Source organism: Chiloscyllium plagiosum, unplaced genomic scaffold (genome assembly GCF_037043375.1).
Source record: "Chiloscyllium plagiosum isolate Xiang-an unplaced genomic scaffold, Cpla_swu_hap1 HiC_scaffold_53X, whole genome shotgun sequence".
NCBI lineage: Eukaryota > Metazoa > Chordata > Chondrichthyes > Orectolobiformes > Hemiscylliidae > Chiloscyllium > Chiloscyllium plagiosum.
Genome location: NW_028270191.1, coordinates 14,353,123 through 14,377,757, shown reverse-complemented (window position 1 = coordinate 14,377,757; position 24,635 = coordinate 14,353,123). Strand labels below are relative to the sequence as shown.

Genomic DNA, 24,635 nt, shown 5'->3' with positions numbered 1-24,635 from the left:
TCCAAAATGATTTGGATGTGAGAATAGGAGGTACAGTTAGTAAGTTTGCAGATGACACCAAAATTGGGGGTGTAGTGGACAGTGAAGGTGGTTACCTCACACTACAACAGGATCCTGATCAGATGGGCCAATGGGCTGAGGAGTGGCAGGTGGAGTTTAATTCAGATAAATGCGAGGTGTTGCATTTTGGGAAAGCAAATCTTAGCAGGACTTATACACTTAATGGGAAGGTCCTAGGGAGTGTTGCTGAACAAAGAGACCTTGGAGTGCAGGTTCATAGCTCCTTGAAAGTGTCCCAGGAAAGTGAAGAAGGTGTTACTGAGTACAGGAGTTTGGGGGGGGGGTCATGTTGCGGCTGTACAGGACATTGGTTAGGCCACTGTTGGAATATTGCGTGCAATTCTGGTCTCCTCCCTATCTGAAAGATGTTGTGAAACTTGAAAGGGTTCAGAAAAGATTTACAAGGATGTTGCCAGGGTTGGAGGATTTGAGCTATAGGGAGAGGCTGAACAGGCTGGGGCTGTTTTCCCTGGAGCGTCAGAGGCTGAGGGGTGACCTTTTATAGAAGTTTATAAAATTACGAGGGGCATGGATAGGATAAATAGACACGGTCTTTTCCCTGGGGTGGGTGAGTCCAGAACGAGAGGGTTTAGGGTGAGGGGAAAGATATAAAAGAGACCTAAGGGGCAACTTTTTCACGCAGAGAGTGGTACATGTATGGAATGAGCTGCCAGAGGAAGTGGTGGAAGCAGGTACAATTGCAACATTTAAGAGGCATTTGGATGGGTATATGAATAGGAAGGGTTTGGAGGGATATGGGCCGGGTGCTGGCAGGTGGGACTAGATTGGGTTGGGATATCTGGTCAGCATGGATGAGTTGGACCGAAGGGTCTATTTCCCTGCTGTACATCTCTATGACTCTAGTCAAGCAACAGCCTGATATTTTCTCCTACGATGTGACTGAGGACTGGAGATCAGTCGAGAGTGTGGTGCTGGAAAAGCACAGCTGGTCAGGTAGCGTCCGAGGAGCAGGAGAAGAGCTGATGAAGGGCTTGTACCTGAAATGTTGACTCTCATGCTCCTCGGATGCTGCCTGACCGGCTGTGCTTTTCTAGCACCACACTTTTTGACAATGTTTGTTTGAGACACTATCGTCACCATAATAAAACAAAGCACCGTGGATGTTGGAAATCTGAAATGAAAACAAATTGTTGTCCGAGATTGACATCCTTCTACATAGGCAGGAGTGTCTGCAATACCTTAACTCTGACAAAGGGTCACTGGACTCGACGTTACCTGTGTTCTTCTCTCTGCAGATGCTGCCAGACCTGTTTAGTTCTCCAGCATTTTCTTTTTGTTTCAAACTTGCAGCGTCTGCAGTTCTTTGTTTTAATCTTAATTGTGTCACTGGTTACCTTGAAAGATGTGGTTTGATCCTATCCCTTGTCCAGCTGCCCAGAGTGTGAATGCCTTTTAATGTAGTGCTCTTGCCTTTTGCTGTTTCTCACTCTCCTCCCCCTCTCTCTCCCCATCTTCATAGGCAGCCTGGGGTGGAAGTGCCCTCGTCTCCAGGAAACATCGGGATTTGCTGACTGGAATCGAGAGGTGTGAACTGTAATTCTGTACTTTCTACACTGTTTCTGTTTTCTAAAGGGTACGTTTATTAAAAGATGCCAGCACATTAATGGGCATTCTTATGTCCAAGATTTGATTTTAGTTATAGTCTTTTCACTTAAGAGCATGTTACCATTAGTTTGTGGGCAGGGCTAACTGCTCAATGAGAAGTCATGTTCTTGTACTGTTTGATCTTTAAACATTTTTAAGACCGCGTTGCTTTCTGATGAGCAAATGATTTGTGATGGTCAGTGATAATTAGTGTTTATCGCCACATGGCTAAAATACTGTTTGTTTACTTTTTAAACAGATGTCAGGCATGCCATTTATTTTATGCTCCTATCCCTTGAGACTGTGGTGAAAAGATATTCAATGGCTTGGATACATAGTGACTTTTTTTAAACGTTCAGGTTTTTTGCATAATTGCCTGGATTTGGAAGTGAAGTGTGGTTAGGACTTTGCAGATTCTTGAATCTAAGGTAGACCAGCAGGAGGCTGGAAGAACACAGCAAGACAGACAGCATGAGGAGGTGGAGAAGTCAATGTTTCGGGTGTAACCCTTGAGGGCTGTTTGGGGGGCGTGGGAGGTGGTGCTGTGAGATGGTGAGGTAGGGATAGGTGAACATGAGTAGAGGGTATGACCTGGTTGGTGGATGGGAGGAATGAAGCCAGCTGGTAGCTGGAAGGGTAAGTCAGAGGTATGGAAGGGAGGGGGAGGTGTCGGAAGTTGGGAAGGGAGGGTATTTGAAATTGGAGCCCTCCATGTTGAGTCCTCCAAGCTGTAGGCTGCCCAGGTGGAAGATGAGGCGGTGTTCCTCCAATTTGTGGTCTGATTCATTGTGGCAATGGAGGAAGCCCAGGATGGTCGTGTCGGAAAGAGTGGGAAGGCAAATTAAAATGGGCAGTGACTGGGAGGTCAGGTCGGCCCTTGCGGGCCTGGTTGAGATGCTTGGTGAAACGTGCCCTGAGTTTACGTTTGGTCTCACTGATTTGTAGAGAAGACCACATCGGGAGCACCTGATGCAATCAACTAGGTTGGAAGAGAGGCAGGTGAACCTCTATCTTACCTGGAAGGACTGTTTGGGGCCCTGGATGGTGTTGAGGGGGAAGCCCTGACCTGTTATGAAAAACTGATCAAGCTGTTTAATTTGATCTGCTGTTTGTGAGGGTGTACAGCCAATGTACCTGCATTGAAATCATGAGGATGTGACTCCTGTGCCTTCAAAATGACATTTGACCAGTTGTGCCAAATAGAGAATCATTCCTCAGTTCCACTTTGAGATCTGTCTTTTTTCTTGCTGCCTGTGGTCTGGTCCAGGTTTGTGATCTGTAGTCACTGGGAGCAAGGGTGCTCTCTCTGTCTGAGGCCTGACCTACATTACTGTCTGCTACCTTGGCTACAAAATGTTGTTGTGTGAAAATAAGGGTGAGTGAGCAAAATATTGGAATTTTTTTTAAAACGCCTGTGAATGGTGGTGATTCTGAAATAAAACCTGAACGTTTAGCAGGTAAGTCATTACTTGGAGGTTGCCTGAGGGGAAATGTTGGTTTGGATAGGGCTTGTTCCACCAGGCTGGGGATTGATCCAACCCCATCCTTGCACCATTCCCCTTTATAATGTTGGTGGTTGTTTAGTGCATTTCCAACATCTGTTTTAACGGGACAAACTAAGAGCACCCTGAATATGTTGACGTTAATCAACTTCTCACTTTTCTCCCCCTTCAGGGCTGATTCTGTTGCCTGGAACCCCCACAAAATGCTGTTGGCAGGGCTGCAGTGTTCTGCCTTTCTGCTCAAAGACAACACTGTGAGTGGAAATTTAGCTTCCTGGCACAAAGGGTTGTTCCATGACACATCCCAGCTCCCAGTGGTACTATTGACACTTGGGCTCCTGTTCTATGGGCATTGGCTGTCCCCGTTGCCTTACCTATGTGGTCATTCTTGATGCTTGTTTGCTTCCAGGCTTTTCGAGCAGTGGATGGTGCAATGTTGAGCCTGTCCCATGCCTTCAGGGATTTGCAGTTATGCACATTCCAAAAACCATCGCTGGCTTTTAATTGCAGTACACCTTCCACATTGTACCTGCCACTGGCTGTGGTTTCAGTCCAGCCCTCATTTAGGCGGTTATCCACTGTCTCGAGTACCTTGTGATTATCACGCTGTGGGAGTTTGCTGTGTGGAAATTAGCTTTGTTACATCTCTCTCATTACAATGATGTTGACACTTCAAACTCTAAAGCACTTCAGGATCTCCCTGAGGTTATGAAAGGTGCTATACAAAACTCAAGTTGTCATATCCTCCACCCGCCACCTTGTTTCTCCAGAGCCTGCCTTTTTGTGCTTGCTTTACTCTTTTTTTTTTTTTTTTTTTTTTTTTTTTTTTTTTTCTTTCTTTCAATAACCTTCCTGTCTCACCTCTGTTTGACTTTTGTAGCTTTTTAATGGCTCCCAGATGGTTTTGCATGGGTCTCTGTACAGGTTGCTTCATTTGACCACTAGCCATTCTGAGAATTGGCTCCAAGGTAGAAAACCGGGTGGTGGTGGAGGGTTGTTTTTCCCAACAGGAGGCCTGTGACCAGTGGAGTGCCACAAGGATCGATGCTGGGTCCACTATTTTTTTTTTTGTCACTTTATAAAAATGATTTGGGTGTGAGCATAAGAGGTATAGTTATTAAGTATGCCGATGACACCAAAATTGGAGATGTAGTGGCCAGCAAAGATTATCTCCGATTACAACAGGATTTTGACCAGATGGGCCAATGGGCTGAGGTGGCAGATGGAGTTTAATTTGGATAAATGCGAGGTGCTGCATTTTGGGAAAGCAAATCTTAGCAGGAGTTATACACTTAATGGTAAGGTCCTTGGGAGTGTTGCTGAACAGAGACCTTGGAGTGCAGGTTCATAGCTCCTTGAAAGTGGAGTCACAGGTGGATAGGATAGTGAAGAAGGTGTTTGGTATGTTTTCCTTTATTGGTCAGAGTATTGAGTACAGGAGTTGGGAGGTCATGTTGTGGCTGTACAGGACATTGGTTGGGCCACTTTTGGAATATTGTGTGCAATTCTGGTTTCTTTCCTTATCAGAAAGATGTTGTGAAACTTGAAAGGGTTCAGAAAAGATTTACAAGGATGTTGCCAGGGTTGGAGGGTTTGAGCTATAGGGAGAGATTGAATAGGCTGGGGCTGTTTTCCCTGGAGCTTCGGAGGCTGAGGGGTGACCTTATAGAGGTTTATAAAATCATGAGGGGCATGGATAGGATAAACAGGAAAAGAACTAGTGGGCATAGGTTTAGGGTGAGAGGGGAAAGATATAAAAGAGACCTGAGGGGCAACTTTTTCAGAGGGTGGTACGTGTATGGAATGAGCTGCTGGTGGAGGCTGGTATAATTGCAACATTTAAAAGGCACTTGGATGGGTATATGAATAGGAAGGGTTGGGAGGGATATGGGCCAGGTGCTAGCAGGTGGGGCTTGATTGGGTTGGGATATCTGGTCGGCATGGACGGGTTGGACTGAAGGGTCTGTTTCCGTGCTGTATATCTGACTCTGACTTTGACTTTGACTGAGCTCCAGTTGAGCCCTGGTCCTCCTAATGTGGAGGTGTATTTTAAACTTTTATTTCCCCTGTAATGGTTCTGTTTTTGGTTGTGTAGAATGCTGCTGCTGCGGCTCAAAATGTGGGAGCAGGGCCAGTGGGTGGTGTCAGAGCTGTTTGCTAATTTGGTTGAGGGAATTTTGAAGAAAAAAAAAGTAACTACTTAACTAATTGGTGAATAACCTAATGCTTTTATTTCTCACAACACCAGGTTCTAGTCCAACAGATTTATTTGGAAGCATTAGCTTTGAGTGCCACTCCTTTTATCAGACATTGGCATCTGAAGGCACAAACACCAATTGCAGACAAAACTGAAATGAGATGTTCAAAAGATCAAAATTGGAGGAACACAGGTGTCAGACAACCACCTGATAGAGCAGCGTTCTGAAAGCCAATGCTTCCAAATAAACCTGTTGGACTATAACCTGGTGTTGTGACTTTTAACTTTGTTCACCCCAGTCCAACACCAACACGTCAATCATGGCTTTTATTTGTGTAAGAGGACTGTATGCTGTGGCTGTAACCTTTCTTGCCCAATTTGTTGTGAATTCTGTCTCTTTTTTTTCTAGGACCTCCTGAAAACTTGTCATGCAGCCAATGCCAGCTACCTTTTCCAGCAAGACAAGTTCTACGATGTCTGTTATGATACAGGTGACAAGTCTCTGCAGTGTGGCCGGAAAGTGGATTGCCTCAAGCTGTGGCTGATGTGGAAAGCCATTGGTACTCGAGGGCTGGAGGAAAGAGTTGACCGTGCCTTTGCCTGCACTAGGTTTGTATTAGGACTATTCTGGATTAGTGGTGCTGGAAGAGCACAGCAGTTCAGGCAGCATCCAAGGAGCTTTGAAATCGACGTTTCGGGCAAAATCTTGCATTGACAACTTGGGGTCACACACTTAAGATCACAACTTTTCTCAGGGTTTTTGTCTTTGGAACAGTCTTTCACAAAAGACTGGAAGCAGGGTCCTTGAATAATTTTTTTCAGGCATCAGTAGCTTGATCCCTTGATCTTAAGGGAATGGAAGGTTGTCGTGGGCAGGGAAAGTGAAGTAATCCAATTAGCCATTATCTTATTGACTAGAGGAGCAGGCTTGAGGGGCCACATGGTCTACCCCTCCGCATTGGTATGTTTGTAGACCTCCAAACTTGATTGTTCAAATCCCTCCATGGTCTCTTGCTTCCCTATCTCTAATAATTTCCTCCCGCTGTTTTAATTCTTTGTGATATCTGCGTTCCTCCAATTTTGATCTTTTGAACGTTTGATTTCTGTTCTCTGCCATTGGTGGTTGTGCCTTCAGATGCCAAGGCCTGAAGCTATCCCCTAAAACCGATCTTGCTGTTTGAATGAGCTTCTGATCACCAGTCCTAATCTCCAGCGTCAAACATAGCTTGATGCTATTATGAAGAGACTTGGGCATTTTGATTGTATTTAACTGTTACAATGTGGGGTGGTTGGAGGGGTATCTGGCACACTCTGCCTAAAAAGATGGCAGAGTCCGAAACCCTGAACCAAATCTTGTCGTTAAAAGGATTATGTCCTTGAGATACCATCCCCTCAGGTGGGTTCAGACCAAGAGCTGGCAGATGTGATAGCTGGACAGCTCATCAACAAGCATGGATACAATGGACTGAATTGCCTCCTGATCTATAAACTTCTGCAGTGCTACACTGCTATATAAATCTAAGTTGTCATTTAGTTTTGGTAAGAGCTCATTTGGTTGTGTTACCTAGTACATATCCATTGCAAAACTTCTTGATTGTGGGTGCTGATTGGAACTTCTGAATGGTATGAGAAGCTTCATACTGAGGAAACGAGCTACCTGAATTCTAATGGCTGGCAAACTGAGGTCCACGAAAAGTAATATCTGTAGTTCATTGTCCTAAATGACTTTGACCTTTTTCTGAAATGGTACCTTCAAAGAAATGTAACCAAAACTCTTTACTCTTTAAAATCCAAATTTCCAAATGAATATTATAATCCTTTATCATTTAATGCTGACTTTACCAACAATGCTTGCGTTCCATGAAAAAGCAAAATGTACTTGATTGTTTTTGGAATATCCTAAGGTTGTAAAAGAATGAGCATGCTCTTTCACAACAGCACTAAAGTGCCAATTGGCATATCTCTTGTCTACCAGCGCTCAGCAAGAAGAACTTGACTAGTCTTGCCCTCTTGCCTTTTCTTGTTGTCCTGCAACTTTTTTTCATACAATGATCTAATTGCTTTTTGAAAGCCTTGATTGAATCTGAATCTGTCTCTACAACACTCTTGACAGTGCGTTCTACATTTCACTGCATAACAACAAAGTTGTTCTTCCTCATGTCGCCATTATTTCTTGAAGCATTCGCCCCAAATGTCCTGAAATTCTTGTAACTTCTCTGTGGGAACCGTTTCTGTGAACTCCTCATTTTGAACATCTCTATCAAATCACCTCTTGAATTCTGTAACTGAAGTCCCTCATCCTGGGGGCCGTTCTTTATAAATTATTTCTGTACCTTCCTTTTATATCAATGTACAGTTTAATCTACAGTGGAATGCCTGTTTCCTACTTGTCAGGACTTTTGCAGGCTGCAGCATTGAGGAAAGATTGTCTTGCTCTGCATTGCTAATATCCTTCTGTTAATTGTATTTCATTCTTTTAGTACTCTATTATTTCTCTGGAGATATTCATTGTTGTGCCTCTTGTTTGAAGATCATTCGTGAAAGATTCCTGACTAACTGCAGTGGAGGATGACGACAGCCCCTATCACTGGATGGAAAGACTGGCATAACATTTGCTTTCTCTCTGTCACTATATCCGTAGAGAGGGATGGGAGCAGACAGTATGGGCAAGTACTTAATTGGGGGAGGGGGAATGACAATGCAATGACAGGCAAGAACTGGGGTGCCTGAATTGGAACAGATGTTCTCCGGAAAATGCATAATAGAAATGTGGAGGTTGTTTAGGAAGCGCCTGCTGATCGTGCTGAACAGGTTTACCTCACTGAGGCAAAATTTTAAAATCTCTCACCAGGTTATAGATCAACAAGTTTATTTGGAAGCACTAGCTTTTGGAATGTTGCTCCTTCATCAAGTAGCTGTGAAGGAGCAGTGTTTTGAAAGCTAGTGGTTCCAAATATATCTGTTGGACCATAACCTGGTGTTGTGATTGTAACTCTTTTCCACTCCAGTCCAACACTGGCCTCTCCATGTTATGGCTACCACTGAGGCAAGGGAGGGGTGGCAGGTTGGAAGAAACTTTGGTGACAAGGGATGTGGAACATCTAATCAAGAGGAAGAAGGAAGCTTGCTTAAGATTGAAGAGGCAAGGTTCAGACAGGATGCTAGAGGGTTACAAAGTAACCAGGAAGGAACTGAAGAATATTCTTGGGCAAGCTAGAAGGGGGCATGAAAAAGTTTTAGTGGGTAGGATTAAGGAAAACCCAAAGGCATTCTACACTTACGTGAGGAACAAAAGGATGGCCAGAGTGAGGGTAGGGCTGATCAGGGATGGTGGAGGGAACTTGCGCTGGAGTCTGAGGAAGTAGGGCAAGTCCTTTAATAAATACTTTGCCTCAGTTTTCACTACCGAGAAGGACCTTGATGTTTGTGAGGACATCGTAAAACAAACAGATGCCTGAACAGGTTGATGTTAAGAAGGAGGGTGTGCTGGAAGTTTTGAAAAACACAAGGATAGCTAAATCTCCTGGGCCAGACAGGATGCGCCCTAGGTTACTACAAGAAGCCGGGGAAGAGCTTGCTGTGATGATCTTTGCATCCTCACTGTCCACTAGAGTAGTGCCAGATGTTTGGAGGGGGGCAAATGTTATTCCCTTGTTCAAGAATGGGAATAGGGATAATCCTGGGAATTACAGACCAGCCAATTTTTCGTCCGTGTTGGACAAAGTATTGGAGAGTACCCTGAGAGACCGGATTTGTGATTATTTGGAAAACCATAGTCAGCATGGCTTTGTCAGGGGCAGGTCTTGCCTAACAAACCTTATTGAATTCTTTGAGGATGTGACAAGACACAATGATCAAGGTAGAGCAATGGATGTGGTGTATATGGATTTTAGCAAGGTGTTTGATAAAGTCCCCCACGGTAGGCTCATTCAGAAATTTAAAGGGGCATGAGATACAGGGAAATTTGGCTGGCCCATAGAAGACCCGAGGGTGGTGATAGATGGAAAGTATTCAGTCTGGAGCTTGGTGACCAGTGGTGTTCCGCAGGAATCTGTTCTGGGACCTCTGCTCTTGGTGATTTTTTTTTAATATATAAATGACTTTGAAGAAGTGGACGGGTGGGTTAGTAAGTTTGGTGATGACATGAAGGTTGGTGGAGTTGGATAGTGTGGAGGGCTGTTGTAGGTTGTAACGAGACATTGACAGGATGCAGAACTGGGCTGAAGTGGCGGATGGAGTTCAACCTGGAAACGTGTGAAGATATTAACTTTAAGGGTTGAATTTGAATGCAGAATACAGGGTGAAAGGCAGGAGTTTTGGCAGTGTGGAGGAACAGAGGGATCTTTGGGTCCATGTCCATAGATCCCTGAAAGTTGCCACCCAGGTCGATTTTAGGGTTGTTATGAAGGCATTTGGTGTGTTGGCTTTCATTAGCAGGGGGATTGAGTTTAAAGAGTCGTGAGGTTATGTTACAGTTCTATAAAGCCCTGGTTAGACCACAGTTTGAATATTGCATTCAGTTCTGGTTGCCTCATTATAGGAAAGATGTAGATGCTTTAGAGAGGGTGCAGAAGAGATTCGCCAGAATGCTGCCTGGATGGGGGGCATGTCTTATGAAGAGAGGTTGAGTGAGCTAGGCTTTTTACACTGGAGAGAGAGGGGTAACTTGATAGAGGTGTACAAGGAAATAAGTAGCATAGAATAGTTGGCCAGAGACTTTCCCCAGGGCAGAAATGACTGTCACGAGGGGTCATAATTTTAAGGTGATTGGAGGAAGGTATAGGGGAGATGGTCAGAGGTAGGTTCTTTATGCCGAGTGTGGTGGGTGTGTGGAATGCACTGCCAGCAGTGGTGGTAGAGTCAGAGACATTTAAGCAACTGCTGGACAACCACATGAATGGTAGGAAGTTGAAGTGTGTAGGTTAGGTTGATCTTGGATCAAGATAAATGTTTGGCACAATATCATGAGGTATACTGTTCTATCTCATGACCTTTTTGACCTAATGAATCTGAAATGTTGTCCCCATCTGTAGATCATCTGCTCCTCCCTGCCACCACCGGTTTTGCTCGGACAATCAATACTCCACTTCCACGTGCTCTCTTGCTTCTCCTTCAATCAGTCACTCCACCTCTCCCACACTCTGAGCACCTCATTCCAAGCTGCTTTCCAACTGCTTGAGCTTTTGTAGTTGGGGTTCAATGTGGAGTCTCAGCCCTTTCTTGCTTGAGCTGTTATATTGCTGTAGGTGGTAGAGGTTGTGGGTTTATAAGGTACTGTTGAAGGACCCTTCCTTGGTTGCTGCAGTGCATCTTGTGGATGGTACAGACTGCTGCAGCTATGCATCAGGGATGAAGGGGAGTGAATGTTGGTGGTGGATGTGGTGCCAATCAAGCAGCCAGCTTTGTCTGGGATGGTGTAAAGCTGCTTGAGTTGGAGCTGCATCCATCCAGGCAATTGGGGAATCTTCCATCACCCTCCTGACCTGTGCCTTGTCGATGGTGGGACAGGCTTTGGGGAATTATTTGCTGCAGTATTCATAGCCTCTGACCTGCACTTGTTTCACAGTTCTTTGGGTTTCTGACCCATGATAATCCCAGGATAATGTTAGTGGGTTTCAACAATGGTAATGCCATTGAATTCTAAGGGGAGGGGAAGAAGTGATTTAGATTAACTTTTTTTTTGTGAAGATAGTCTTTGCTTGACAACTGTGTGGCATGAATGTGACTTGCCACTTACCAGCTGGTCTGAATACTGTCTAGGTCTTGTTGCATTTGGACTTGAACTTCTTTTAGTATTAAAGTTGTGAAATGGTGCTGAACATAAAACAAGCACCCCCACTTCTGACTTTGATTTGACCTTGATATCAAGGACAGTCACTGGCTCATCTCATCTTTGGAATTCAGCTGTTTGTTTGGTTTTTTTTTTTTTGCCCAAGTTTGAGCATGTAATAAGATCAGGAACTGAGTGACCCTGGTGGAACCCAAACTGCACATCAGTAAACAGATTATTGCTAAGCAAGTGCTATTTGTTACACCTCACTGGAGTAGCATGCTAAAACTCGAGCCCTGTTACTCTTAGAATTGTCATAAAAGTTGTATTTTGAAAAATACAGAAATGGGGGAATTTTGTCTTTTAGACGCTGATAGTACAGACCAAGTTTGTATACTTGACAAGAATTACTATTTATTACAACATTCAATTCTAGCTACAGATAAAAATTATAAACTGACAGCATTTAACTCTACTATATAAAATGCTAACCCCCTTAAACTACTCTTGCATGGGGGTGGTACTGGTATTATGTTTGAGGTAGAAAGACGGTGTGGAATGAACTTCCTGAGGAAGTGGTGAATGTATGTATAATTCCAATGTCCAAACATACTTTGATTTATTGTCACATGTACTGAAGTACAGTGAACAGCTTTGTTTATGAGCAGTACAGGCAGATCATAGTAAGCAAGGATATACTTGACGCATACAGGTTATATTGCACAGGATGTGCGCTAGACAAGATCAACGTTTGCAAGATCGGCATTTTTTTGAGGCTGGAGAGTCCATTCATCAGTCTGATAACTGCTGGGAAGAAGCTGTTTCTGAACCTGCTGGTACGTGTTCGGGCTTCTGTATCTTCTGTCTGATTGAAGAGGTTGTAGGAGATCATTGCCAGGATGGGAGGGGTCTTTGACGTTGGCAGCCTTTCTGCAGCAGCAAGCTGTGTAAATGGAGTCCATAGATGGGAGGTTGGCTTCTGTGATGGTCTGGGCTGTGTACCCAACATTCTGTAGTTTCTTACAGTCCTGGGCAGAGCAGTTGCTGTGCCAGGCTGTAATGCACCTGGACAGTATGCTTTCTATGTTGTATCTGTTTAAGTTGGTGAGGGTCCATACAGATGTACCAAATTTCCTGAGACACCTGAGGAAGAGATGTTGTGCTTTCTTGACCATCTCATCTACATGGGAAGTTCAGGATGGGTTGTCGGTTACTATCACTCCTAGGAACTTGACGCTCTCCACTCCCTCAACCTCTGTTCTGTTGATGTAGGTGGAGGCATGTTCTTCTTTCTTTGAGGTCAATGATGAGTTCTTTAGTTTTGCGGTGTGTGTGCTCATTGCACCATGTCACCATGAATAGGAAAGATTTGGTGGGATATGGGTGAGGGTAGCCAGGTGGGACTATTTTAATTTGGCATGGACTGGTTGGACTAAAGGGTCTGTTTCAGTGCTGTATAATTCTATGACTCAATGTATAAAAGCACTTCACTTCAGCTGGCTCCCGTTCACAGGATTAGGTGAGATGATTCTTGTGCTCAATCACAATGCTGCTTCCTTTCTCTATGTACTTTCTTCTGTTTGCTCCTCACTTACAATTATCTGACTTTTTTTATCAATTAGAAGTTAGTTCACAGCAGCTACTGTAGGAAAAATAAATTGGCTTCGTTTCCAGGCTTGCGGTATTTTTTTTACCGCAGAGATGGCTTCAGAGTCTATGGACCTTTTTGATAGAGACAAGCTATCTTGTTCACCCATCCAATCATGTTGGCAGGTAGAAGGCCTTTGGGGACTATTGATCAGTTATTGATAACAATCAGCTACTTGTTTGCTGGTTGGATCTCCATTCCTACACTGCTCTTGGCTCCAACTCATCTGCAAACTACACTTCAACTACTGCTTGAATAGCAGCTGTGTAAACAATGTTTATAGTGAGTGTCCAGTTACTTAAAGCCTCTGAACAATCCTCTATTTTTAGAACTATTACGTTCTCATTTCGGTCATTAATCAAAACTGCAGGAAAATAAAATATGCGGTCTTAAAGTTGAGAAACTCTTCATTACTGCTTTTTTCCAACATTGTGCACTTGAACAATTTTCCACATTACTGGGTGGATGCCAGTAATGTGTCTCTACTGGAATGGCTTAATGAGGATGTGACTAGTTCTGGCACTCAACCTTTCAGCATGACTGCTGAGGTATTGTAGCCTTTCACTGTTCAGTACCTTCAGCCATTTCTTCTTTTATGAAGTGAATTGAATTGGTTTAAAACTGCAAACTATGGTGGTGGGGACCAAGGTGGATTAGTCATTTGGTACTTCTGCCTGAAGCAAATGCTTTATCCTTGTCTATTGCAATTATGTTGGAGTCAGCTGTCATTAGGAAAGGTTATGCAGACATATTGCCCTTTGTTTAATTACTACCATGCGTGAGGGTTGAAGAGCTTTTATCTGTTCTGTTTGCTGTATGATCATGTTGCATCCTGAGTAGACCTATGCTGTTGCTGTAGAAGGTTGTCATCCTATTTCTCAAGGAATGTTCTTTGTTGGTTTGAGTATTGGTCACTTGGCTTGATAGCCTTTGTCTACCATTGTGTTTGCAGGTCTGGAGTTGCAGAGCCCAGATTGTGTAAGGATTCTTGCCCACAAGGGCATATGTGAACCCATTTGAACATTTTCAATGCTTTTTGTAGTTATGGTCCTATCTTTATTCTTTGTCAAAATTTATTTAATTTACTTCAAATTGACAGTGGAGATTGAAGACTCATCTCTAGATGATTAGTGCACATCTCTGGACCACCAGTATACCCATGATAACGGATGCCATACACAATACCCTGTGAGGATGTATTAGTATGAGGAGGCTACAATTCTCACCACTGCATATGAGAGTTTGCTTTCCCCTGTCCCTTCCATCGCACTGTTTTACTTGCTGGTTTTTAGATGTAATTCTGAGGTTTCCTTTTCTGTTTTAATATCATTCGGTCATGGAATTTTTCTTTCCCTCAGATATTTTGTCAATGAGATGAAGAAAAGAGAATGTTTTCGACTACTGATGGAGGTAAAATGCCACTTTAACTGCACTTCAAAGTTTTCCCCTTTTCCATACTTGACACTTCAGCCTCTGATTTCATCTCTCCATAATTGTAGTTGTAAAATGGAACATTATTGAATAATCCCCTTTTTTTTTTTTTATTGAAATGGATGAAAATCCCTGCTTCTCCCAATTTCATCAAACTCCTCTGCCTTCTCCTGCTCAGTAATACTTCATATCTCTCTTCCCATGGCACTGCCTCCAGGTCCCTGACTGATTTACTTGCTGTTGCTGTGGGAGGGTGAGTGGGGTGCTCCTAGTTGGGTTGGAGACTGGCAGGATTCCTGAGCGTTTGGTGGGGGAGGAACGAGGTCCAAGGTAACTATGGGAAGTAGTCACCATGGTGTGATGTGGAGGATCGCAGAAATAAAGGCATCTTTTTGTGTTGGGATTGTCAGGGAGGGTCTTTAACAGTCCATTTTGAGATCGTAAGTCTGATTCTTTTCAAAATTTAGGTGCCACTTAATGTCTGCCACTTTGTTTTGGTCACTTTTAATGTCTGTCCAGTGTGATTCCAACAGACTGCTCCTCCATTGAATTGTAGTTTCTTCTTGCTAACCTTCAGGATGACCAAAGGTTTTATTTACTGGTGGCCCCAGCTACACATTCCTCACCCGTAGAGATTCTGCTCCTTCCCAGTCATTGAGCTATTCACTATCGTGGAGCTGTATTTGGTCTACGTTGCATCGCCCAAATGTCTCGTCAACCCCGGCATTACTTACACCTGCCTTTATCTCTGCTTTTCTTGGCTCAATGTGAGCTTTCCCTACAGCTTCTATTTCAAACCGCTTTCCCAGTGCTTTGTGTAACAGTCCAGCAGTGTGGCACTGGGAAAGCACAGCAGGTCAGGCAGCATCCGAGGAGCAGGAGAGTTGACATTTCTTCTGAATGATTCCTGATGAAGGGCTTATGCCTGAAACATCAACTCTTGCTTCTCGGATGCTGCCTGACTTGCGCTTTTCCAGTCCCACATGTTTTGACTGACACTCCAGCATCTGCAGTCATCACTTTCTCCCTTTTTTTTTTGTGACAGCTTGTTTATACATGTTACAGGCTTGTATTCCGAAGTGACATCGTCCCTTTTTTAGGGAGGGGGTCGGTGTGAAGTGGGTCTGTTGGCTGCTTTTATTTATTTTTTGGCTGATCTTTTGAAGTACCTTTGATTTGAAAGATCAGTTTTAAGGATGGGAAAGCTGGCATCTTAACGAGTACAGATTTCTCGTTTTCTTGCAGCCTCAGTATGTCAATGTTTGCTTCTGGTATATCCCACCCAGCCTGCGAGGGAAAGAGCAGAGTTCTGACTTCTGGCAGAACCTTGGAAAGGTAAGGACGTGCTGGGTTGTTTTGTTTTTGTTTTTTTTTTCCCAGCTGACTTGTTCAGGAGGGGTAAATTATAATGATGGAATTGTTTTAGCATAATCTATTAGAGGAGAGTAAGAGGGGTAGCTATAGTCATCGGTTTGGTCAGAAAAGCGATGGGGAGCCCCTGCCATTCACCATCATCCCACTTCTGGAGTTATGACTGACTATACCCAGTAGTAGTATATTCACTGCTATACCAGTACGGAGTATAGTCATGACCCACAATACTCAGTCACTATAATTGCTCATGACTTGGATAACCCAACTCCCGTAATTCATACAGTTCATGTGTCTTGCAGTATCCATGAACAAATAGGCAAAGAAGTTAGACTGGGTGTTTTAGTCCAGTTTCAGATTAAGTAAAAATGCGTAGTCCATTTATCTTGTTGCTTGAATGCAAAGCTTAACTTGGACCTTGCATTCTCTAGTGACTACTGTAGTATAAGTAAGGCAGTCGGCAAAAGACCACTGTTGAAGACTCCCTGTGCCAGAACCATTCACAGTTAGATGGTGACTACTTGGAACCAAAACGTGACCTCCCTGGAATTTTAATACCTGAAGATGCAAGCAGAGTGTTGGCAGAAAGGAAAGACTTTAAAAGGTGGCTGTGCCTGTTTGCTTACCTGTTTCTCATTCACCTTTTTGACCACTATATCTGTTTTTCAGGTTGCCCCATTTATCAAGGAGCGAATGATGAAGCGAGGCAGCATGATGGTGGGTTACCAGCACCATGGAACCAAAGTGAACTTCTTCCGACAGGTCCTGATCAGTCCGCAGGTCAGCCGGGAGGACATCAACTTTTTTCTGGATGAAATTGAACGGCTGGGAAGTGATTTCCAGCCGGAGTAATGTATCAGTGCTCTTACTTTGCTGTAATCTGTCCATTGGTGATCTCTCATTCTCCGGTGGATATTTCCAGAAGAAATTCTTGCTCGAACAATTCAGTTTATGGGAGCAAAATAAATTTTTGAAGATTTTGATTAAAACTATCAATTAATGTACACACACACACAGATCTTCCTGCTGACTGTATGTGTTCCATATTAGATATTTTGCCAGTTTCTGCAGACAATGAATCCAGAGACATCAATCTGTCCCTGACCTGGCTTGTCCTATTCAGATGCCATTGGCTTGTCATTTGTGTGTGTTAGTACAGTGGAGGAAACTCATCTGGGGTGTCAGCTGATCTACTGAGAACAAATTAGAAGCAATGTTAACATGTATTTAATCCTTTGCTGTCCCTGTTCTCGGTGTGTTTGGTGTAGAGGAAGCTTCACCCTGTATCTAACATTATGTTGTATCTGACCTGGGAGTGTTTAATGAGACATACATTTTAATAATGTGATGTTCATATTGAAGGAAAAATGAATTGTTTGGTAAAAATCTGACTGTTCAGCTGATGGGGACATCTTTGAAATGATAAATATTTTTGCAAACAAGAAATCTTGTTTAATGGGAGGGGAGTGACTATAAAAGGGATGATCATTTTAATTTGTTGACTACTACATATAATTTGAGGTTGAGAGTAAGTGTGACTTTTTTGTTTCTTTCCATCCCTCGCCAGCATAAATCCATGCAGAGGTTTGCCTCCTGGTTGAGTTCTTGAGAGAGATTTTGCTTTGCTCTCTGACTGTACCCAGTGTAGAGTTGAAGGAGATAAGGTGGTATCATTGAATAGTTGTCTGCAACAGAATCTCCAGTTCTCCAATTTCTCATCCCAGGGCAGTGAGGTGGTTTGCCAGCGGTGGCAAGATTCCTCTAACGTAACTTCAATGAAACAATTGCCAATGTTCTTCCGGTCCCTTTCAATAATGCTTGATATCCTTTCAGTAAATATTTATTTATTTCAATATGATTGGATGATGCAGAAGTGTGGAACTTCACCTTGGACTGTGTGCCATCGTCTGGCCTGGCTTGAATCTAATAGAGAGCTCTATCTACTTTGCCATTTAATGACCCTTCATACTATTTTAAGATTATTGACACTTTCAATTTCCCTTAGTAGTCAATGTCATCTTGCTGAGTGCACAAGCCCAAGGCATTCCTTAACTTTGTCTGGTGCACTGGTATTAACTCTTTTTTTCGGTCTGGTATAGAACCAAAAAAAAAATGCAGTTTGCATGCTCAGCTCTTTAATGTAGTTGATTCCTGTGAAGTTATAAATTTGAGATCTAATGTTATCTGTATAATGGTTGAGGGTGTCTGGGATGGGTTACTGATCAGGTGCAGTCCCTTTTTTGGTTAAAAAGGAAAATCCCAAGGCGTGTTTTTTTTTTTTGAATGAGCTTTTAGTCATCTTCTACAGTATACCATCTTTATACTAAAGACTGTTTCTGTATTATGTCGGTAGTTTTCTGCTGTAATGGGCATGTGGTCAAATTAATTAGTTTGTCAAAAAGATGTCATCTTTTAATCTCTCTCATGCTAGTTGTCATCACTTCCATAGTTTTGTGCCAATAACTGATTTTGAAATTACTGGAAAACATTAAAGTGACTTGACTCTACCTTCAATTTGATGCTGAGTACCTTTTTTTTTTTTTGCTTTAACCCCCCCCCCCTCCAAATTTTGTGAGGTCTCTGAGCAATAGCCAGAAAATGCTGGAAATGTAAAGAGTCACTCAATTTCTGGGGAAGAGAAGTCTATCTTCGCTTTCAGATATTGAACAGCTGTGATGTGAAACCTCTCCACATGAACTGTTACCTTCAAAAATGACTTTTATTTTCCTTTTTTACCTTGGCATTTGAAAATATCAAATGGTGTGAGTGTTTGTCGAATTGAACAGCTTGCCATGGCAAGTTTAAGGCTTGTTATTAGTGTAGTGTAAGTACACTATACTTCTGAACTTCTGACAGTGAAAACAAATTTATTGCCAGTGCTGAGTCTAATTCCTGTTGGTTAAAATCCTGAAACCCTCCCACTAAGTATACTTGAGTGAATTGAAGTGGCTTAACAGGCAATTCATGTCACCCTGTCAGTGGTGGAGGGAGTAAGTAGTGGATAGAGTACTGATCAAGTGGCCTACCTGGCCTTTTGAATGTTCTCAGAGCTGACATCCAGGCAGGGAAGATTATTCCATCAGCTTCCTAACTTTTATATCTTGTAAATGGTGGACAGATGTGAGCAAATGTTCCCAAACTTTGGCTGGCTTTGGTGACCACCGCGTTCATAGATATTGTCTACTCAACTGGGGGGGAGAAGAGAGTCATTGATGAAGCAACTGAAGATGGTTGGGTTTAGTACGCTACCCTGAAGAACTCCTCTTGACATATCCTGAGGCTGAGATGACTGACCTCCAACAACCACAATCCTTGTCTGTTTCCCCTGGTTCCCAATGATTCCAGTTTTGCCAGGACTCCTTTTTATGGCACACTCTCACTTCCCCTCTGCAGGCATTTTGGCCATGTTTGAACCAAGGCTGTAATGAAGTCAGGAGCTGAATGGCCCAAGCAGAACTTTGGTTGAGGGCACCGGGTACGTGGAAACACCACCAGCTGCAAGTCCCTCTCCAAGCCACTTATCATCCTCACTTGGAAATATATTGCTGCTCCATCAGTCTCATCAGGAACTTCCTCTGAACAGCAATATAAGAGTACTATACCACACCGACTGCAGTGGTTCAAGGTGGTTCACCACTGCCACCTTGAGCGTGACTCTGGATCAGCATCAAATGCTGGTCTAGCCAGTGATGCCTTGATTCCATGCATAAATAAATTTAAAGTAATGCATAAAGTTAACCATTCGTGAGGATAGATGAAAAATTGAATGGGTCCTGTGTAAGTTAAAGGGAAAGTGCATTTGGAGATAGGTCTTCCCTTTTGTTCTGTCATGGGATTTGGGGTGGGCAAGTGAGACTAAATGACAAAGTTTCCTGTTTTTTTTTTAAAAATAGAAGTCAAGGCAGTGAGTATTTCTTTACTTTTCCCAATGTGTCCTGATGTGGTGTGAATGCATTTGGACAATTGCTATCCCCTCATTCAAAGTGGAAGAAATTAGGAAAAAACTACCAGCAAAAGCAACAGTAAACAAAATGGAGTTAAGTTATGGCCTAAATTTGTTGAATTCAACAGCCTGGAAGGCTATAAAGGGCTGAGCCTAAAGATGAGATTGAGATTGTTTTGGTGAAGATCACCACAAGCTTGAGAAACAATGTAGCACACCGAAGACCAGAAAGCTCAGGAGTGTAAGCAAGATGGAGATTAAAATGCTTGGCAACAGGAAGGTCAGGGTCATGCTTATGGTCTGAACAAATTTTACTGTTTTGTAGAGTACCTTTTTTTTTAATCTGTGATAATGTAGACTACTTAAATCACTGTTCATGGATTAAAAGAATCAGCAATAATTCTGTCCTTGTCCTTTTAGCAGTTTGTTCCAGACAAACTGTTATACAGGAATTGAAAGGAATTCAGCATTCCTGGGAAAAGGAGTCAAAGCTACACATATAAAACTGTTTTAACATCTGTTTGATAACTAGCTGCCTTACATCATAACAATATGATCGACCTACAGAAGAATTTAAGGAGTTAATCACAAAAAAGCTGTCTCTTCAAATAGACAGTCAATTGTCAGATGTAACAAGGAACAAATGTGATCAGGCAAGCTGCAGACTTGCAATATTGTGGAAGAAAAAAAATCTAAAGGATCATCAATACTGTCTTGAAGGACACATTGTATAAAAATTCAACTGCAGGACTTCCCGATAGCAGAATATTGAAGAATAACACTGCACAAAAATTGAACCCGGGACACATCCACAGAGAGATGCTGTTGGTTGGAATTTGTAGCTAAATTCCACCATTTAATTGGCAAAATTGGGTTGTGAGGCTTAACTTATGTAAAGGATTGTCTTTTTAGTTGGTACATGCAATAAAGTATAAATAATTGTTGCAGTATTTGATTGATTGTGATTCATTATAAGTAGCTGAATTAAAAGTAGCTTGTGGTAATTTATCCAAGCTTAAATCATGAGCAGCACATATTGTATGTACATGTAGCAGGCTATTTGGCCCCTTATGTCTGCTGTTAAGGCTGATCTAATTGTAATCTCTAATCCACATTTCTGCCTACCCATGATATTTTTCGTTCACTTAGTTACATAGATTATTGGTAAGCATGTCTCCTTTTTTTAAAAAAGAAATCCATGACACAGCTTCCACAATATTTTCAGGAAGTGAATTCTAAAGCCATGTACTTCACTGAGAATTTTTTGCCTTTGTTTTAAATGGGCAACACTTTTTTAAAAATGTTTAAATCGTTACTCTTTTTTTTATACAGATTTTCCCACTGGAGGAAACCTCCTTTCCACAACTACTCTGTTAAGGTTTCTCATGATCTTTCTTATCTTGCAATCAAGTTACCTCTCACTTTTAACTCGAGTAGACAAAAACCTAGCCTGTCTGACCTTTCCTCATAAAGTAAACTGTTCAAGTCATGTATTTGGCTTATACCCGAAATGTCGGTTCTCCTGCACCTCGGATGCTGCTGTGCTTTTCCAGCACCACCCTCTCGACTCATGCCACCTATTAGTCCTGTAAACCTTTTCTGAATTGCTTCCAATGTTTCTACATCCTTCTTTCAATAAGGTATGCTTATTTAAGCTTGTAAATTCCTTGTTGTTTATGTCTAAGCTGTAAATTATATTCATGTTCTAGAGGCCTTCTCATGGCTGAAGGTTCTAATGTAGATATCACAGAACTGTCTGTTCATGTTGGTATTGGTGCTTGTAGGAATATCTTCTGCTGTTGGCATTCCTTGAAACGTTAGATCCAGAATTGCAGATTACTAAACTGAAAATATAACTAACTGACAGTACAGTCTCGTTTCGGGTCGTAGGGCGAAATGCAGGAGTTATTTGAAGTGGGAGTTTTGAATCTGTTGGGATATTTGAGCATAACTTTAGAACTCGCAGAAAAGTATGGTGGCCAGTGACGCAAAGAACAAGGGGGAAAAGAGCCTTAGAAAATATTTTTTTAAGATAAAAGACATCTTTAATATTTCCAGACATTTTAAAGAGCGGAACGAACCAGTTTTGTGGAAGATACATTTGCTAGCTTGGAATTCGCCAGTAGTTAAAATGGCGGCAGTGAATAGTTAGTGTCGACGCTAGTTGCCAACAGTAGGCATGGCTGCGCTGGCTTCAGATCCCGCTGTGGGACAGATGCGGTATTTCCCGGCGTGCTGTTGGCAGACGCGACAGGGTGGTTTTTTTTCCCCCCTCATTTGCGCTGCGGTCGGGGGTTTTGTTTTGTAAACTTGCCGCCCGAGGCTGATGCAGAGCGGATGCTGTGAGGAGCGTGTCTCCCGGTGAGTCACTCGATCCAACCGCTCACCCGAGCCAGGGAAGCAGGCTCTAGGAGCTCGGTTGTGTGGAAGCGGGAGGGTGGCCTGGATATTTAGGCCGTGTAACTCGGCCAGGCCCCAGCCTGGGTTCTAGGGCGACCTTGTTCAAGAATAAGCCCAGAGTGCAAGCCCTCAAGCGAGGAGAATAGGGAAGAAAAGCCACTTTAAAAGTACCACTCCTGGTTTACCAACCTTAATCCAAGTTGGAGTTTGGCTTAACCCCCCTCTCTGTTGTGTGTGAAGCGGAGATGGTGTTCAGGCCTTTTTACTTTTTCTATAGGCCTGAGGTATTTCTTTTTTGAGGATCTGGTCAAAGATCTGAAGTTTTGATGTCTGAGTTTCATTTTAATCATTCTACATAGAAACACGCCTTTCTCCACACCCCCGCCCCGTTTCCCTCTCTTCTCTCCCCCCCCCCCCCAAGTGTTCATGCTCGCCTTAAATCAGACTCTACAGCTTTGTAGTCTCAACTATTTTTTTAAATGTACCTACTTCTCAGAACTATTGACGGGTCGTAGGCACTTGTGCGTTAATTACCACTTTGCCCATGCTGCGCGATGTTCCCCTTCTTTACTTTCTGAAATCTGTATATGTTTTTGAAAAAAATAAACGCCATATCTGTCCAAAGTTTCAACTTGGATCGTCCAGTTTCCCCACCTGTCTCCCATGTTAGCTGAAAAAGTTTGAGATACACGGCAGGTCGGGCAGCATCTGTGGAGGGCGGAACAAAGCTAACGTTTCATGTCATGAACTTTTCGTTAGAACTTTTAAGATTTCTGCTTTTGGTTTACTGACTCTTCAGATGTTATCTCTCTCAATCTATTGTCACTGCCTCAGTCTTTAAAATATCTGCATATCTCTAAATGTGAGAGATACTGAGGCAGCCCAAACGCCCCATCCTCCTGGATTAGAGTGGTGCTGGAAAAGCACAGCAGTTCAGGCTGCACCCGAGGAGCAGGAAAACCGACGTTTCGGGCAAAAGCCCTTCATTTTGCCTGAAACGTCGATTTTCCTGCTCCTCGGATGCTGCCTGAACTGCTGTGCTTTTCCAGCACCACTCTAATCCAGAATCTGGTTTCCAGCATCTGCAGTCATTATTTTTGCCCCATCCTCCTGTCGCAACATTGCCTCACTGTACACTTTGTTGACCAGTTGGAGATCTTTATTGACAGTTCAATGCCAGTTCACTTTAGGTCACCATCTGCCATGTTCAGTAGGAGCTTACTGCATGACCTGATGGATAGGAGGTGATTGTGTAACTTTGGTGACATGGCCAAGCCAGCTGAACTGTTTTTGTGGCCATTGATGTATGAAACTGGAGGCTGTTCTGTGTCTTCCTTTTTCAGAGATAAAATCCCATCAGTGTATGCCTAGAATTGTGCAAAACCATCTGACATCAAATGCATGTCATTATCACCCATCTCCTAACAGTGCTTGACCACTTGACACTTGCAAACTACTGCCCTATCTCCAACCTCCCTTTAAGTCCATGAATGTGTTGTCACCTCCATTTCCATCTTTTCCCAGATTTCCATATTTGAATTCCTCTGATATTAAAGGGCCTTTCCATGATCCAGAAACGGCTTCTATTAAAGTCACAGGACATCCTATGTGACTGTGACAAAGGTAAATGTTTCTCCTCATCCTTTTTGACCATTCACCATGTAGTATGCAACATTTGACATCATGTCCTCCAACACTTCTCCATAAAATATAGGAGTATAAGTTGATCATTCAGCCCATTGTGTCTGCTCCACCATTCAATGAGATCGCAGCCCTTAATTCTCAATTCCACTTTCCTGCCTTTTCCCCCATAATCCTTGATTTCTTTATTCATTAAAAATGTCTATCTCAGCCTTGAATGTACTCAATGATGCAGCCTTGACAGCCTTTTGTGGTAAAGAATTCCTCTAAGAATATTTTGATAATAGCGAGCTAAGCTTCAATCTGCAATTTGAGAGGGAGAGGGTACAATCGGAAGTGACAATATTTCTGTTGAATAAAGGGAACTATGGGAGCTATGAGGGAGGAGTGGCCAAAGTTCAATGATGCAATACCTTAGCAGGGATGACAGTGGGTGCAATACCTTAGCAGGGATGACAGTGGAGGAACAATGGCAGATATTTCTGTGTATAATGCAGAAGTTGCAGGATCAGTTCATTCCAAAAAGGAAGAAAGATCCTCGGAGGAGGCATGGGTGGCCGTGTCTGACGAGGGAAGTTAAGAAACATATAAAGTTAAAAGAGAAAAAGTATAACACAGCAAAGATAAGTGGGAAAACGGAGTACTGGGAAGCTTTTAAAGAACAGAGGATTACTAAGAAGGAAATACGCAGAGGAAAAATGAGGTACGAAGATAAACTGGCCAATAATATAAAAGAGGATAGTAAAAGCTTTTTTAGGTATGTGAAAAGCAAAAAAATGGTGAAGACTAAAATTGGGCCCTTGAAGACAGAAACAGGGGAATATATTACGGGGAACAAAGAAATGGCAGAAGAATTGAATTGGTACTTCAGATCTGTGTTCACTGGGGAAGACACAAGCAATCTCCCTGAGGTAACAGTGGCTGAAGGACCTGAACTGAAGGGAATTTATATTTGCCAGGAATTGGTGTTGGAGAGACTGTTAGGTCTGAAGGTTGATAAGTCCCCGGGGCCTGGTGGTCTACATCACAGGGCACTGAAGGAGGTGACTCGAGAAATTGTGGCTGCG

The 24,635-nt window shown here is 42.8% G+C and overlaps 2 protein-coding genes across 6 annotated transcripts in view; both read left to right on the top strand.

Annotated features, from left to right (window-relative positions):
* Window positions 1-18,090, top strand: part of csad (cysteine sulfinic acid decarboxylase) — a 47,735-nt gene extending 29,645 nt beyond the window's left edge. For both annotated transcript variants that reach the window (XM_043682011.2, XM_087985448.1), the window contains 6 exons: window positions 1,541-1,605; window positions 3,340-3,421; window positions 5,774-5,973; window positions 14,141-14,192; window positions 15,459-15,548; window positions 16,254-18,090. In XM_043682011.2, the coding sequence (XP_043537946.1) occupies window positions 1,541-1,605; window positions 3,340-3,421; window positions 5,774-5,973; window positions 14,141-14,192; window positions 15,459-15,548; window positions 16,254-16,436 (672 nt within the window). In that variant the 3' untranslated portion in view covers window positions 16,437-18,090. The remainder of the gene's footprint in view (window positions 1-1,540; window positions 1,606-3,339; window positions 3,422-5,773; window positions 5,974-14,140; window positions 14,193-15,458; window positions 15,549-16,253) is intronic.
* Window positions 18,091-21,770: 3,680 nt separating this feature from the next.
* Window positions 21,771-24,635, top strand: part of LOC122543369 (zinc finger protein 148-like) — a 75,316-nt gene continuing 72,451 nt past the window's right edge. For 3 of the 4 annotated variants that reach the window (XM_043682015.2, XM_043682014.2, XM_043682012.2), the window contains exon 1: window positions 21,771-21,888. The gene's annotated coding sequence lies outside the window, so the exon portion shown is untranslated. Of the gene's footprint in view, window positions 21,889-23,451; window positions 23,551-24,635 lie in introns of all 4 variants that reach the window. The other variant, XM_043682013.2, reaches the window with a different exon arrangement.